This window comes from Pleurodeles waltl, chromosome 7 (genome assembly GCF_031143425.1).
Source record: "Pleurodeles waltl isolate 20211129_DDA chromosome 7, aPleWal1.hap1.20221129, whole genome shotgun sequence".
Taxonomy (NCBI): Eukaryota; Metazoa; Chordata; class Amphibia; order Caudata; family Salamandridae; genus Pleurodeles; species Pleurodeles waltl.
The window spans coordinates 909,183,491-909,200,382 of record NC_090446.1 but is presented as its reverse complement, the minus strand read 5'-3'; the positions used below and the strand labels follow the sequence as shown (position 1 = coordinate 909,200,382).

At 47.2% G+C, this 16,892-nt stretch overlaps 1 protein-coding gene across 9 annotated transcripts in view; it reads right to left on the bottom strand.

The window, feature by feature from the left end:
• Nucleotides 1-16,892, bottom strand: part of TCOF1 (treacle ribosome biogenesis factor 1) — a 437,876-nt gene that overhangs the window by 59,706 nt on the left and 361,278 nt on the right. For all 9 annotated transcript variants that reach the window (XM_069199543.1, XM_069199548.1, XM_069199544.1 and 6 more), the window contains one exon: nucleotides 9,610-9,868. In XM_069199543.1, coding sequence (XP_069055644.1) covers nucleotides 9,610-9,868 — 259 coding nt within the window. The remainder of the gene's footprint in view (nucleotides 1-9,609; nucleotides 9,869-16,892) is intronic.

Here is a 16,892-nt window from a genome sequence, read left to right as displayed (position 1 = left end):
GGATGAAGATCCAGGTCGACGAGGGAAGATGAAGATAAGCTATGGAGCCCAGGAGCTGCAAGGAGGTCCTTGGAGTCATGCAGAAGATGTCACACACCAGTTGCAGATGGTCAGGAAGACCACCAATAAGCCTTTGCAAATGCACATCTGGGCAGAAGAGGATTTGCAGAGAAAAAGAGGACCAGCAAGGTCCAGGGGACTTGACCCTTGGAGGGGAGTACGAGCTGACCCTCAGCAGTCAGAAGAGCCACCACAAGCAGTCGTAACCTCCACAAGCAACCCAATGGCAGCAGGCACACTAAGTTGCAGTAAGGTCCAGTCAGCACACCTGGAGATACCCACGCCGCTAGAGCAGCAGAGGAGGGACTGTCCTTGCAAGGATGTAGTGCTGGAGGCCAAGGCTACTTGGAGCCAGAAGATCCCTTTGAGCAGGAATCAACAAGCCTTGGTAGCTGCAAGAGTCGCAGTGCACAGGGGTACTGCCCTGCAAGGAGAGGCAAGGGCTCACCGTCTCCCAAGATGGATGGATGGCAGAGATGACCACTCAGGACCACCCACCTGTGTTGGAGGATCTACGCAGTTCCTGTGGACAGCAGGGACCAGCAGTTGGACGTCCTTGCCTTATGTGCCAGTGGATGCAGGGGAGTAACTCCTTCACTCCAAGGGAGATTCCTTCTTGCTTCTCTGGTGCAGCTATAGTGTTGCTGACCCCCCGAGGATGCACAGCTGTGGAAATGTTGTAATTACTCGAAGGAGCCGAAGAAACAATGCTAAAAGGTGAGGTTGACTTGGGAGTTGCAGGCTTGTTTGGTTGCGTGTGAAGTCCAGCAGTGGTTCCGGTGGAGACTTGCACTCCGAATCTGTGGACCTACTTGCAAGGGAGTCACTAAATAGCCCTAACAGGGGGTATTGGTCTATTTGCAGGGTGACCACCAGTGCATGGAATCATACCACCAATACCGGCATCAGCACTGGGGTATGATTCAGACATGTTTGATATCAAACATGCCCAGGTTTGGAGTTCGCATTATGTAGCTGGACACAGGACCTGTGTCCAGTACATGGGTAAAATTGCTTCCCCGCACTTAGTCCAGGAAAATTGAGCTGGAGTTCGTAGGGGTACCTCTGCTCCTCTCACACACACACAGGTACTTGCATCCTGCCCTCTGGGCCAGGAGGGCCTACCATATGGGTGACTTACAGTGACCTAGTGCAGTGAACTGTGTTGAAAGGGTGCATGCACCTTTTCACGCAGGCTGCAATGGCCTGCAGACACATTCTGCATGGGCTCCCATATGTGGCAAAATACATGCTGCAGCCCATATGGAACCCCTGGTGCCCCAATGCCCTGGGTACCTAGGTACCATATACTAGGGACTTACTTGAGGGCACCAGTATGCCAACTGTGGGGTGCACTAAGTCAGGAACAACCAAATTTAGAGAGAGAGAGCACCATCACTGAGGTCCTGGTTAGCAGGATCCCAGTGAACACAGTCAAAACACACTGACAGCAGGCAAAAAGGTAGGGTAACCATGCCAAAAAGGGGGTAGCTTCATACATAAGCCCCCCACCCCTCAAACAAAGGATAATATGGCCAACGATGTCCAGATGAGTCTTCATTGTCGAAGTGGAAATGTATGGAGAGTCCATCTGCATTGGAGTGGTTACTCCCAGGTAAATGTTACATTGTATAGTCCATTCCCTGTAGGGATATGGACCACTGCAAAAGTTAGGGATTTTCACCTTTAATTTGTTTTAACCATGGAAGGGGCTTGTGGTCTATTTGAACAAAGAAGTGAGTGCCAAACAAGTATGGCCTCATCTTCTTCAAAGCCCAAACCACAGCAAAGGCCTCTCTTTCTATGGCTGACGAACACTTTTCCCTTGAGGTCAACCTTCTGCTTATAAAAGTGACAGGTTGGTCCTGGCCTTCCGTATAAAGTTGTGGCAGTACTGCCCCAATCTCTACCTCAGAAGCATCTGTTTGTACCATAAGCTGTTTGGAGTAGTCAGGGCTTCTTAAAATAAGAGCAGAGTGCAGGACCTGTTTAAGGTAATCAAAAGCCTTCTGGCAGCTAGCTGTCCATAAAACTTTATTTGGCATTTTCTTAGAGGTGAGGTAATTCAAGGGGGCTACAATGGAGCCATAATTTTTAATAAACCTCATGTAGTTCAAGAAGTGGATGTCTATAATTTTCAGCTCAACACCAAAACAGATGGACCAGCCATTTTGCTGGTGCCAAAAGCACTTTGGTCTTGACTTTTGGTGCCGAACCTGAAGGTTGGTCATCTGGACTTGTTTTTCAGATCTGACCATGGCCCAAAGGCAGCGGAGGACCGACAACCAGCGCTGGAGACTTTTCCATGTTAGGTGGTGTGACTGGGCAGGTGTACTCACGTACTGTGCCAGAGATATAGTGTGATTGTCCGCATCGGAGTGGTGGTCGGAGTCTCTGTAAGGAAATGCCTCCTTGGCATGGTTACCCCCTGACTTTTTGCCTTTGCTGATGCTATGTTTACAATTGAAAGTGTGCTGAGGCCTGCTAACCAGGCCCCAGCACCAGTGTTCTTTCCCTAACCTGTACTTTTGTATCCACAATTGGCAGACCCTGGCATCCAGATAAGTCCCTTGTAACTGGTACTTCTAGTACCAAGGGCCCTGATGCCAAGGAAGGTCTCTAAGGGCTGCAGCATGTATTATGCCACCCTAGAGACCCCTCACCCAGCACAGACACACTGCTTACCAGCTTGTGTGTGCTAGTGAGAACAAAATGAGTAAGTCGACATGGCACTCCCCTCAGGGTGCCATGCCAGCCTCTCACTGCCTATGCAGTATAGGTAAGACACCCCTCTAGCAGGCCTTACAGCCCTAAGGCAGGGTGCACTATACCATAGGTGAGGGTACCAGTGCATGAGCACTGTGCCCCTACAGTGTCTAAGCAAAACCTTAGACATTGTAAGTGCAGGGTAGCCACCAGAGTATATGGTCTGGGAGTCTGTTTTGCACGAACTCCACAGCACCATAATGGCTACACTGAAAACTGGGAAGTTTGGTATCAAACTTCTCAGCACAATAAATGCACACTGATGCCAGTGTACATTTTATTGCAAAATACACCCCAGAGGGCACCTTAGAGGTGCCCCCTGAAACTTAACCGACTGTCTGTGTAGGCTGACTAGTTCCAGCAGCCTGCCACACTAGAGACATGTTGCTGGCCCCATGGGGAGAGTGCCTTTGTCACTCTGAGGCCAGTAACAAAGCCTGCACTGGGTGGAGATGCTAACACCTCCCCCAGGCAGGAGCTGTAACACCTGGCGGTGAGCCTCAAAGGCTCACCCCTTTGTCACAGCACCGCAGGACACTCCAGCTAGTGGAGTTGCCCGCCCCCTCCGGCCCCCACTTTTGGCGGCAAGGCCGGAGAAAATAATGAGAATAACAAGGAGGAGTCACTGGCCAGTCAGGACAGCCCCTAAGGTGTCCTGAGCTGAGGTGACTAACTTTTAGAAATCCTCCATCTTGCAGATGGAGGATTCCCCCAATAGGATTAGAGATGTGACCCCCTCGCCTTGGGAGGAGGCACAAAGAGGGTGTACCCACCCTCAGGGCTAGTAGCCATTGGCTACTAACCCCCCAGACCTAAACACGCCCTTAAATTTAGTATTTAAGGGCTCTCCCTGAACCTAGAAACTAGATTCCTGCAACAACAACAAGAAGGACTGCCTAGCTGAAAACCCCTGCAGAGGAAGACCAGAAGACAACAACTGCCTTGGCTCCAGAAACTCACCGGCCTGTCTCCTGCCTTCCAAAGAACTCTGCTCCAGCGACGCCTTCCAAAGGGACCAGCGACCTCTGAATCCTCTGAGGACTGCCCTGCTTCGACGACGACAAGAAACTCCTGAGGACAGCGGACCTGCTCCAAAAAGACTGCAACTTTATCCAAAGGAGCAGCTTTAAAGAACCCTGCAATCTCCCCGCAAGAAGCGTGAGACTTGCAACACTGCACCCGGCGACCCCGACTCGGCTGGTGGAGAACCAACACCTCAGGGAGGACCCCCGGACTACTCTACGACTGTGAGTACCAAAACCTGTCCCCCCTGAGCCCCCACAGTGCCGCCTGCAGAGGGAATCCCGAGGCTTCCCCTGACCGCGACTCTCTGAAACCTAAGTCCCGACGCCTGGAAAAGACCCTGCACCCGCAGCCCCCAGGACCTGAAGGACCGGACTTTCACTGCAGAAGTGACCCCCAGGAGTCCCTCTCCCTTGCCCAAGTGGAGGTTTCCCCGAGGAAGCCCCCCCCCTTGCCTGCCAGCAGCGCTGAAGAGATCCCTTGATCTCTCATTGACTTCCATTGCGAACCCAACGCTTGTTCTAACACTGCACCCGGCCGCCCCCGCGCCGCTGAGGGTGAAATTTCTGTGTGGGCTTGTGTCCCCCCCGGTGCCCTACAAAACCCTCCTGGTCTGCCCTCCGAAGACGCGGGTACTTACCTGCTGGCAGACTGGAACCGGGGCACCCCCTTCTCTCCATTGAAGCCTATGCGTTTTGGGCACCACTTTGAACTCTGCACCTGACCGGCCCTGAGCTGCTGGTGTGGTAACTTTGGGGTTGCTCTGAACCCCCAACGGTGGGCTACCTTGGACCAAGAACTGAACCCTGTAAGTGTCTTACTTACCTGGTAAAACTAACAAATACTTACCTCCCCCAGGAACTGTGAAAATTGCACTAAGTGTCCACTTTTGAAATAGCTATTTGTGAATAACTTGAAAAGTATACATGCAATTGAAATGATTCAAAGTTCCTAATGTACTTACCTGCCATACCTTTCAAACAAGATATTACATGTTAAATTTGAACCTGTGGTTCTTAAAATAAACTAAGAAAAGATATTTTTCTATAACAAAACCTATTGGCTGGATTTGTCTCTGAGTGTGTGTACCTCATTTATTGTCTATGTGTAGGTACAACAAATGCTTAACACTACTCCTTAGATAAGCCTACTGCTCGACCACACTACCACAAAATAGAGCATTAGTATTATCTCTTTTTACCACTATATTACCTCTAAGGGGAACCCTTGGACTGGACTTGTGCATGCTATTCCTTACTTTGAAATAGCACATACAGAGCCAACTTGCCAACTTCCTACAGTCTCTAATGGAAAGAACCATCCTCTGTTCTTCCTCCTCTTGCGCATGTTCCTCACCACAAATGTCTGGCGTGTCGTCTGTAGACTTGGACGCCATTTCCAGCAGACTAGCTCTTCAGTCCTGGAGAGTGTTGTCTTTGATCTAAATGACCTACAGGCGGTTCAAGTATCCTCTTGACGGTCAGGAGATAACCAGAGATTGCACAGCAAATGCTCGTGGGTGTACAGGAACCTGGCATGACACTGAGGACAGAATCAAAACAGAGTCCGCTCCATCAGCCAGACATCGAAGGCGGCCCTAAAAGGGCGAGGCACCTTTTAAAGGCAAAAGAAATCAAACCCTATGGTTTTAATCGGATCGATTACAGATAGAAAACGTGATCGAAACAATATTGATGGTATTATAGAAAAGTAGATAAAGTTCAGAAGGCCCGAACAGAGATCCACCTGAGCGAGAGGAAACACGTCTGAGCCCAACAGCAGAGAGAAAACAATCTAGCAAAGGACTTGATGCCCATCAGCAGTATTACAGAGAGGAAGAGTCACTATTTTGTGACTCGAAAACCCTCCTCGAAGAAAAACACTTGTAACACTCCGAGCCCCACACTAGATTGGGGACTTATGCAAAGCATGTGCATCTACAGCCAGCAGTCAGATCAAAGGTGCTCAGATACTTGGCAGATGCCAGTATCTATAAGCTCATCTGCCCTAGGGATAGGATAAGCATCTGTTTCAGTAACAGTGTCGAGACCTCTGTAGTCTACACAAAACCTCATTTCCCTTTTGCCATTCTGGGAGTGGGGTTTTGGGACCAGCACTATATAACTATCCCAAGAGCTATCTGAGGGCCCAATGACTAAGGTCTGGCATCATCTTAACTTCAGACTTGATGTATTAGCTGAAATGATCAGATTGCCTGTAAATATTGCTCTTAACAGGCAAGCTGTCCCCGGTGTCAATTGTGTTTTCACACCAAGACAGCGTAAGTGGTCTCGCTCACCAGCACAGACCCCACTACAGTCCCTAAGTTGAGCCCAGCTAAAGTCTTGGACTCACTACTGTTAGTAGACCCACCGCTACTGCTATTGCTAGGGGCACTAGGAATACAAGTGGAGTAAGAAGTGGTGGAAGGCAGTAGCTGCCCCTGCCCTATGTTTTTGCAAACATCGCACCAAGGCTATTTGAAGTTAGAGGAAGAGGATTTATTCCCACCACCAGAGGAGTTGTGTGGGCCTGATGAAGACCCTCTACTTTTATCTTTGTCCCCACCCTTATCCTGATACTTACCTGCTTCTTCTTTTTGTGGTCACCCCCTTTGTGAACCTTCCTACTCACTCTGGTGATGACCCATTTGTCTGCCTTCTTTACCAATTCTTGGGGAGAGGTCAGATCAGACACCACCAGATGCCGATGCAGCTGATCAGATAGTTATTTAAAATGTGCTCTCTTACAATTACGTTATACAAGTCTCTTGCACCACCAATGTAGAAAACTGGCCTGGTGAGCACCTATGGTGTTATCACCTTATACCAGGTCCAGGTATCCCCTATTAGTGAGGCATAGGCAGTGACTAGGAAGCCAGGGCTCTCTAGAGGTAGATGTGGATGAGCAGCCAAGACTTATCTAGGAGACATGCAAAGCTTATGCAATACCACTACAGTCACACAGCTCTTACACATGACACAAACCATACAGTGTTACAAAAATAAAGGTACGTTATTATAGTAACACAATTATTAAAATACTGTTAAGGCAATTCTCCACTAGCAGGTGAGTAAACAAACTATTATATACTTATTAGAAGTCAAGGATTGGCATAGAAAGCAAAAGAGAATAGTGAAATAAAAACACTAGTGGGCAGACCAAACCCTATACAAAGTAAGTGGAACGCGAAAGTCTGTCCTCCACCCAAGGAAGTGGAATCTGTAGAAGGGAGCTGGAGGAACTAGGAACCCCAAAAGGTAAGTACCAGGGTGTCCCACAGCGACCAGGAGAGAAGAGTTAAATACCTGTTTTTTGCCTAAACCCACAGGCAGACTTAGGACAAGGACTGTGCAAGACCCAAGCAAGACTTGAAGAAATCAAAAGTAGATCCGGACAGAAGAGGACCTGCAAATAAAGGACTTAGTCCAGTCCGAGTCACTACCCACCCCTCTGGAGATGCAGGATCAGGTCGACAGTAAAGACAAGGAGTCAGCAATGCAGCACAGGACCAGGAGAAGAGTTCCAGAACTGATGCAGACTATGTCCCACATCCAAATAAGAGGTGCAGTCAGTCAGTGATGTGGAAAAAACACCAAGGCAAGAATCACAGGTGACGAGCTGCAGAGCTGGCAGGGACCAGGAAGGACTCAACCCAGGGAGGGGAGTCCCAGGTGACCCTCTGCAGTGAGAAGAGCCAGAAGACGAGGATGCAGCCTTCACAGGCAGCAGGCACAGGAGTTGCAGTGAGGCTCTCTGCATAAACGTTTGGTGCTCCCCTTTTCTGTTTTTAGGTCTCCTTGTGGCTTCCAGTGATCTTCTGTGTTTTGTGTGGGAAAAACTGTGTTTTTCCGTTTTTCTCAAATGATTCTTCAGAGTTTCTAAGTCATGCTTCCAGACTCAATGGTGGAAAAACAGAATATGAAAAATGTAACATCGCACATGAAATACCAGGGAACACATCTGATGTCACCAAGGGGATGGACTTAGTACCAAATGGTGGTCGACGCCCTTGAAGAAAAAAAAATAACACAAAAAAAAAAAAAAAAAAATTGAGGAAAGAAACAAGTTTGGCCCCAACCACTAGATGTCAGAATAATTCACCTCATCTGAATCCAGAAAAGAATTCATGCTGCAAAACCATATTTATCATCAAGCCTGGGTACCAATGTTGAAACAGATGGTGGTGCGGATTTTCTCAGGTCCTACTTAGTCGTACCGAAAGAGGTGATTCATGGTAGTAAGTTGCAGCGATACACCGCTTTCCCTTTTAAGAAGTGAAACCAGGTGATGCCATTTGGCAAAAAGACTGATTGCAGGGGTTTGGGCACAACAGATTCCTGAGCAGCTCAAATTCTCTCTCTATATCGCCAAAGATTCTCTTACCTCACAAAGGCAATTACTGAAAAATTACAGGATTCGGTTTTGGTGGTGGCAGATAGTGTTGAAGTGACCAAGTTTGCAGTGGGACACGTTGTGGTGACAACTGAGGAATGAGGCAGAGATGGAGAAGTGTGCATTGCACCTTTCAGGTGTGCATATGTTGGAGGAAAGGAAATGTAGTAATCATTTTATGGAGCTCGCCATTTAAGGCTACCAGTAAATGAATGAGAATTTGCCGGCCTATAGTAATAGCGGTGGTGTTACAGCACAGGTAGTCAAGGCAGTCGCAGGGGGATGGCAAAGCCTCTCCAAAGGTGCCCCCAGTAATGCCTTCAGTGTAGAATGCTTGTGTTTTAGTAGGTGGAGTCAGGGGCGCCAGTGGCCAGTAATACTTGCGAGTAGCAGTAACCTTCGACCTGCTACCCCCTCGGAAGGTCGGTGAGTGGGGTGGGATAGAGAGAGGGTGGGAAGAGTTTGGGAGGGAGGGGGAGAGGATTTGTTGGTCAGCAAGACCAGCAGAGCAAGGTAGTCCCAGTCTCCAAGGTTGCCCCCAAAAATGTCTTCAGTGAAGAAGGCTTGAGGTTTAGAAGATGGGGTCATTGGGAGCGGTAGGAAGGGGTTATTTCAAATGTTTTTATTTATCAACAGGTCAACTGTAAACTCCTCTCTCTGGAAATTCTTAGATAATCAGCACAACGATTTTTAGTTGGAACATCGTGTTTGGCCCAACACCACTCACTGTCCCACTCATTTCCAACAGTTGTGCCCAAAGACGCACACTTTGGTCTTTATGAGCGGGCACGGGGTGGCTAGAGAAAGGAAGGTGCCCATGTCCAGACCCATGCCTGGAAGGCCTTGCAGAAGGGCAGCTGGTAGTGCTTGATGGAGTATTCCAGGGAACTGCACCTGGCTGGCCAGCTGCACACATCTCGGAGGTCGTCCCGGTCTCTGCGACCGGGAGGAAAAATACCAGCATCCGAAGAAGGAGGTGCACTAGACCAATCAGTTGCTGACGGCATATGGTATCCAAGACCTGGGTGCACCACCAATGGCAGGCAAGGTTCCGTGACCATATGAGACCCGAGCCCTCTGACACTTCACCCTCCGGTCCCTCCTTACCACCGCTGAAACAATACAGAAACTTTCCAGAAATTCACTGGGTGAAATATAGTGGTCAATGTTGAACTTGAAAATTGTTTAGAAAACAAAGGGCCCAGCCATATCAGTATATGTAAACAAGCTATTTTGCCGTCTGTTAGTTCACTAATCACAAAGACAAATTTCAGTTTACAAACACTTAGTTGCTGTCAATCACGGTATAACCACAAACTTTGCAGCTCACAGAGTAGCAATGAAAGCAAAAAAGAAATACCATACCAGGTTTGGATGTTGCTGTTTTTGTTGGTACCTCTTCGTCTTCACTCTCAGATGACGAGCTACTGCTGTCTGTTTCCCGGACAATTCCAGTTCCCTTTGATGGTACACCTTTCGATGGTGTGGGCCTTAGTGGCACAGCCTTGCTTGACGTCTGTGTTGAAGAGGGAACATTTGCACCCTTGCTCTGTTTGGGAGTCATCTTTGATAGGGTGGAGTTGGGCCGAGCGACTTTAACATGAGGTTGTGCGGAGGCGTCTCTCTAGATCAATTAAATAAAATAAAGTGTATAATTAACAGCCATTGCTTTAGTTACAAAAATGCAGTTTGCACCTCTGACCCAAATGCTAGCCTTCAAATAGCTTATAAAATGCCACTAGTTTTAAAAAACGACCTGGTTCACCCACTCCAGCATTGTGCATCTTGCTGTTTAGTTAATGCAAGATAACAATGGAGTGGATAACATGGATTAAAAGGTGCATGTGGGACTTGGGAGCACATGTTTAAGAAATGTGTGGAATATAGTAGACAATGAAGCGCAAGGTGAGTGCAGCATTTTATGAAACATTTGGTAGACAACAATCTAACATTCCTGAGTCATGGCTTGCATCTGATAAAAAACAGTGCCGTCACACAACTGGCAGAATATATATATATATATATATATATATATATATATATATATATATAGAGAGAGAGAGAGAGAAAACGTCACTTACCCAGTGTACATCTGTTCGTGGCATGAGACGCTGCAGATTCACATGCTGTGCATTATCCTGCCATCTAGTGTTGGGTTCGGAGTGTTAAAAGTTGTTTTTCTTCGAAGAAGTCTTTTCGAGTCACGAGATCGAGGGACTCCTCCCCTTTCGGCTCCATTGCGCATGGGCGTCAACTCCATCTTAGATTGTTTTCCCCGCAGAGGGTGAGGTAGGAGTTGTGTATATAGTAATAGTGCCCATGCAATGGAGTAAGTATGTATGTACATAATGTGTCTAAAAGTGATATATATATATATATTTACAAACGTACACGTTTATTGTTATCAACTTAAAACAGCTACAGGCTCCTGGGGAGGTGAAAGGGCGCATGTGAATCTGCAGCGTCTCATGCCACGAACAGATGTACACTGGGTAAGTGACATTTTCCGTTCGATGGCATGTGTAGCTGCAGATACACATGCTGTGCATAGACTAGTAAGCAGTTATCTCCCCAAAAGCGGTGGTTTAGCCTGTAGGAGTTGAAGTTGTTTGAAATAATGTTCGTAATACTGCCTGTCCTACTGTGGCTTGTTGTGTTGTTAACACATCCACACAGTAATGTTTTGTGAATGTATGAGGCATAGACCATGTGGCTGCCTAACAGATTTCTGTCATTGGTATATTTCCTAGAAAGGCCATGGTGGCGCCTTTCTTTCTAGTGGAGTGTGCCCTTGGTGTAATAGGCAGTTCTCTCTTTGCTTTAACATAGCAGGTTTGAATACACTTAACTATCTATCTGGCAATGCCTTGTTTGGATATTGGATTTCCCGCATGAGGTTTTTGAAAAGCTACAAACAATTGTTTTGTTTTGCAAAATTGTTTGGTTCCATCAATGTAATACATTAGTGCCCTTTTGATGTCTAATGTATGTAATGCTCTTTCAGCTACAGAGTCTGGTTGTGGAAAAAATACTGGTAGTTCCACAGTTTGATTTAAGTGGAACGGTGATATAACTTTTGGTAAAAATTTGGGATTTGTGCGTAGAACCACTTTATGCTTGTGTATTTGTATAAAGGGTTCCTGTATGGTAAATGCTTGTATTTCACTTACTCTTCTAAGAGATGGTATAGCTATTAGGAAGGCTACTTTCCATGTAAAGTACTGCATTTCACAAGAGTGCATGGGTTCAAATGGTGGACCCATGAGTCGTGTTAATACAATATTGATATTCAATGAAGGCACTGGTGGTGTCCTTGGGGGAATGATTCTTTTTAGACCCTCCATAAATGCTTTTATGACTGGGAATTTAAAGAGTGATGTTGAATGTGTAATTTGCAGGTAGGCAGAAATTGCTGTCAGATGTATCTTGATGGATGAAAAAGCTAGCTTAGATTTGTGTAAGTGTAATAAGTAGCTTACAATGTTTTTTGTTGATGCATGTAGTGGTTGAATTTGATTATAATGACAGTAATAAACAAATCTTTTCCATGTATTTGCATAGCAATATCTTGTAGTAGGTTTCCTAGCTTGTTTAATAACCTCCATACATTCTTGTGTAAGGTCTAGATGTCCAAATTCTAAGACTTCAGGAGCCAGATTATGCGATGCTGGATTTGGGTGTCTGATCTGTTGTTTGTGTTGAGTTAACAGGTCTGGTCGGTAGTTTGACATGAGGTACTACTTACAGGTCTAGTAGTGTTGTGTACCATGGTTGGCGAGCCCAAGTTGTTGCTACTAGTATTAGTTTGAGTTTGTTCTGACTCAATTTGTTTACTAGATACGGAAGGAGTGGGAGAGGGAGAAAAGCGTAAGCAAATATCCCTGACCAACTCATCCATAACGCATTGCCCTTGGATTGAGGGTGTGGGTACCTGGATGCGAAGGTTTGACATTTTGAATTTGCTTTTGTTGCAAATAGGTGTATTTGCTGTGTTCCCCAGTTTTGGAAGTAGGTTTGCAGTATCTGGGGATGAATTTCCCATTCGTGGGTCTGTTGGTGATCTCGACTGAGATTGTCAGCCAACTGGTTTTGAATTCCTGGGATGTACTGTGCTATTAGGCGAATGTGATTGTGAATCGCCCAATGCCAAATCTTTTGTGCTAAGAGACACAGCTGTGATGAGTGTCTCCCTCCCGGTTTGTTTAGGTCATACATTGTTGTCATGTTGTCTGTTTTGACAAGAATGTGTTTGTGGGCTATTATCGGTTGAAATGCTTTCAATGCTAGAAACACTGCTAGTAGTTCTAGTTGATTTATATGAAGTTGTGTTTGTTGAGTGTCCCATTGTCCCTGGATGCTGTGATGGTTGAGGTGTGCTCCCCACCCTACCATGGATGCATCTGTTGTGATGACTTATTGAGGCACTGGGTCCTGGAAAGGCCACCCTTGGTTTAAATTTATAGGATTCCACCATTGAAGGGAGGTTTGTGTTTGGCGGTTGTAAGGAAATGCCTCCTTGGCATGGTTGCCCCCTGACTTTTTGCCTTTGCTGATGCTAAGTTTACAATTGAAAGTGTGCTGAGGCCTGCTAACCAGGCCCCAGCACCAGTGTTCTTTCCCTAACCTGTACTTTTGTATCCACAATTGGCAGACCCTGGCATCCAGATAAGTCCCTTGTAACTGGTACTTCTAGTACCAAGGGCCCTGATGCCAAGGAAGGTCTCTAAGGGCTGCAGCATGTCTTATGCCACCCTGGAGACCTCTCACTCAGCACAGACACACTGCTTGCCAGCTTGTGTGTGCTAGTGAGGACAAAACGAGTAAGTCGACATGGCACTCCCCTCAGGGTGCCATGCCAGCCTCTCACTGCCTATGCAGTATAGGTAAGACACCCCTCTAGCAGGCCCTACAGCCCTAAGGCAGGGTGCACTATACCATAGGTGAGGGTACCAGTGCATGAGCATGGTACCCCTACAGTGTCTAAACAAAACCTTAGACATTGTAAGTGCAGGGTAGCCATAAGAGTATATGGTCTGGGAGTCTGTCAAACACGAACTCCACAGCACCATAATGGCTACACTGAAAACTGGGAAGTTTGGTATCAAACTTCTCAGCACAATAAATGCACACTGATGCCAGTGTACATTTTATTGTAAAATACACCACAGAGGGCACCTTAGAGGTGCCCCCTGAAACTTAACCGACTATCTGTGTAGGCTGACTAGTTTTAGCAGCCTGCCACAAACCGAGACATGTTGCTGGCCCCATGGGGAGAGTGCCTTTGTCACTCTGAGGCCAGTAACAAAGCCTGCACTGGGTGGAGATGCTAACACCTCTCCCAGGCAGGAATTGTCACACCTGGCGGTGAGCCTCAAAGGCTCACCTCCTTTGTGCCAACCCAGCAGGACACTCCAGCTAGTGGAGTTGCCCGCCCCCTCCGGCCAGGCCCCACTTTTGGCGGCAAGGCCGGAGAAAATAATGAGAAAAACAAGGAGGAGTCACTGGCCAGTCAGGACAGCCCCTAAGGTGTCCTGAGCTGAAGTGACTCTAACTTTTAGAAATCCTCCATCTTGCAGATGGAGGATTCCCCCAATAGGGTTAGGATTGTGACCCCCTCCCCTTGGGAGGAGGCACAAAGAGGGTGTACCCACCCTCAGGGCTAGTAGCCATTGGCTACTAACCCCCCAGACCTAAACACGCCCTTAAATTTAGTATTTAAGGGCTACCCTGAACCCTAGAAAATCAGATTCCTGCAACTACAAGAAGGACTGCCTAGCTGAAAACCCCTGCAGAGGAAGACCAGAAGACGACAACTGCCTTGGCTCCAGAAACTCACCGGCCTGTCTCCTGCCTTCCAAAGATCCTGCTCCAGCGACGCCTTCCAAAGGGACCAGCGACCTCGACATCCTCTGAGGACTGCCCCTGCTTCGAAAAGACAAGAAACTCCCGAGGACAGCGGACCTGCTCCAAGAAAAGCTGCAACTTTGTTTCCAGCAACTTTAAAGAACCCTGCAAGCTCCCCGCAAGAAGCGTGAGACTTGCAACACTGCACCCGGCGACCCCGACTCGGCTGGTGGAGATCCGACACCTCAGGAGGGACCCCAGGACTACTCTGATACTGTGAGTACCAAAACCTGTCTCCCCTGAACCCCCACAGCGCCGCCTGCAGAGGGAATCCCGAGGCTTCCCCTGACCGCGACTCTTTGAACCTAAAGTCCCGACGCCTGGGAGAGACCCTGCACCCGCAGCCCCCAGGACCTGAAGGACCGGACTTTCACTGGAGAAGTGACCCCCAGGAGTCCCTCTCCCTTGCCCAAGTGGAGGTTTCCCCGAGGAACCCCCCCCTTGCCTGCCTGCAGCGCTGAAGGGATCCCGAGATCTCTCATAGACTAACATTGCGAACCCGACGCTTGTTTCGACACTGCACCCGGCCGCCCCCGCGCTACTGAGGGTGAAATTTCTGTGTGGACTTGTGTCCCCCCCGGTGCCCTACAAAACCCCCCTGGTCTGCCCTCCGAAGACGCGGGTACTTACCTGCAAGCAGACCGGAACCGGGGCACCCCCTTCTCTCCATTCTAGCCTATGTGTTTTGGGCACCACTTTGAACTCTGCACCTGACCGGCCCTGAGCTGCTGGTGTGGTGACTTTGGGGTTGCTCTGAACCCCCAACGGTGGGCTACCTTGGACCAAGAACTAAGCCCTGTAAGTGTCTTACTTACCTGGTTAACCTAACAATTACTTACCTCCCCTAGGAACTGTGAAAATTGCACTAAGTGTCCACTTTTAAAACAGCTATTTGTGAATAACTTGAAAAGTATACATGCAATTTTGATGATTTGAAGTTCCTAAAGTACTTACCTGCAATACCTTTCGAATGAGATATTACATGTAGAATTTGAACCTGTGGTTCTTAAAATAAACTAAGAAAAGATATTTTTCTATATAAAAACCTATTGGCTGGATTTGTCTCTGAGTGTGTGTACCTCATTTATTGTCTGTGTGTATGTACAACAAATGCTTAACACTACTCCTTGGATAAGCCTACTGCTCGACCACACTACCACAAAATAGAGCATTAGTATTATCTATTTTTACCACTATTTTACCTCTAAGGGGAACCCTTGGACTCTGTGCATGCTATTCCTTACTTTGAAATAGCACATACAGAGCCAACTTCCTACAGCGGTCTAGCAAAACTAGATCTTGAAGTTGACCCTGTGCCCATTGTGTCGCTAGGCACTGCTGTAAGGGCCGCATGTGTAATCTTGCGTTTGGGACAATGGCTATGCATGAAGACATCATGCCTAGGAGTTTCATCACCAACTTTACTTGATACTGTTGGTTTGGGTGCATGCTTTGTATTACTTTTTGGAATGCTTGTACCCTTTGTGGACTTGGAGTGACAATCCCTTTTTCTGTGTTGATTGTTGCTCCTAAGTATTGTTGTATTTGACACGGTTGTAAGTGTGATTTTAGGTAGTTTATTGAGAACCCTAGCTTGTGAAGGGTTTCTATGACGTATTTTGTGTGTTGAAGACACTGTTGTGCTGTCTTCTGATATGTGCGGCTACTACCACAAAGCATTTTGTAAATACCCTTGGTGCTGCTGTTATCCCAAATAGTAACACTTTTAATTGGTTATGTACTCCTTGGATTACAAACCGTAAGTATTTCCTGTGTGAAGGATGTATGGGTATATGGAAGTAAGCATCCTTGAGGTGTAATGTTGACATGTAGTCTTGTTGTTTGAGCAAGGGAATCACGTCGTGAAGTGTTACCATGTGAAAGTGATCTGATTTGATGTAAAGATTTAGTGTTCTGAGATCTAAGATGGGTCTCAGTGTTTTGTCCTTTTTTGGTATTAGAAAATACAGGGAATAAACACCTGTTCCTTTCTGATGGTTGGATACCAGTTCTATTGCCTCTTTTTGTAACAACGCTTGGACTTCTAGTTGTAATAGATCCAAGTGCTGTTTGGACATGTGTGCTTTTGGAGGCACATTTGGTGGTAATTGTAGGAATTCTATGCAATAACCATGTTGGATAATGGCTAGGACCCACGAGTCTGTAGTTATTACTTCCCAATTTTTGTAATAATCTGTGAGCCTCCCCCCCCACAGGTGTTGTGTTGGGGATTTGTGACATTGAAGTCACTGTTTTGTTTGTGGGGTTTTTGGGCTTTGGAATTTCCCTCTTGTTTTAGGGAACTGTCCACCTCTATATTGTCCCCGAAAGCCTCCTCTTTGGTACTGGCCCTGGTATGTGGGTCTGGCCTGTGAGGTTGACGGTTCTGTGCTTTGGGCTCGAAATCCCCCTCTAAAGTGTGGCTTCCTAAAGGTGCCTCTGCTCTGTGGGGAGTAGAGCGCGCCCATGGCTTTGGCCATGTCCGTGTCTTTCTTTAGCTTCTCTATAGCTGTATCCACCTCCGGCCCAAACAACTGTTGTCCATTAAAAGGTATATTAAGCACAGCCTGCTGGATCGCTGGCTTAAATCCGGAGGTGCGTAGCCATGCGTGTCCGCTGCGTCCATAGCCGATCGTATCTGGTTGTTGGAGATACTTTGGCCCTCCTCCACCACTTGTTGTGCATGCTTTTGAAACTCTTTGGGAAGATGTTCAATGAAATGCTGCATTTCGTCCCAATGAGCC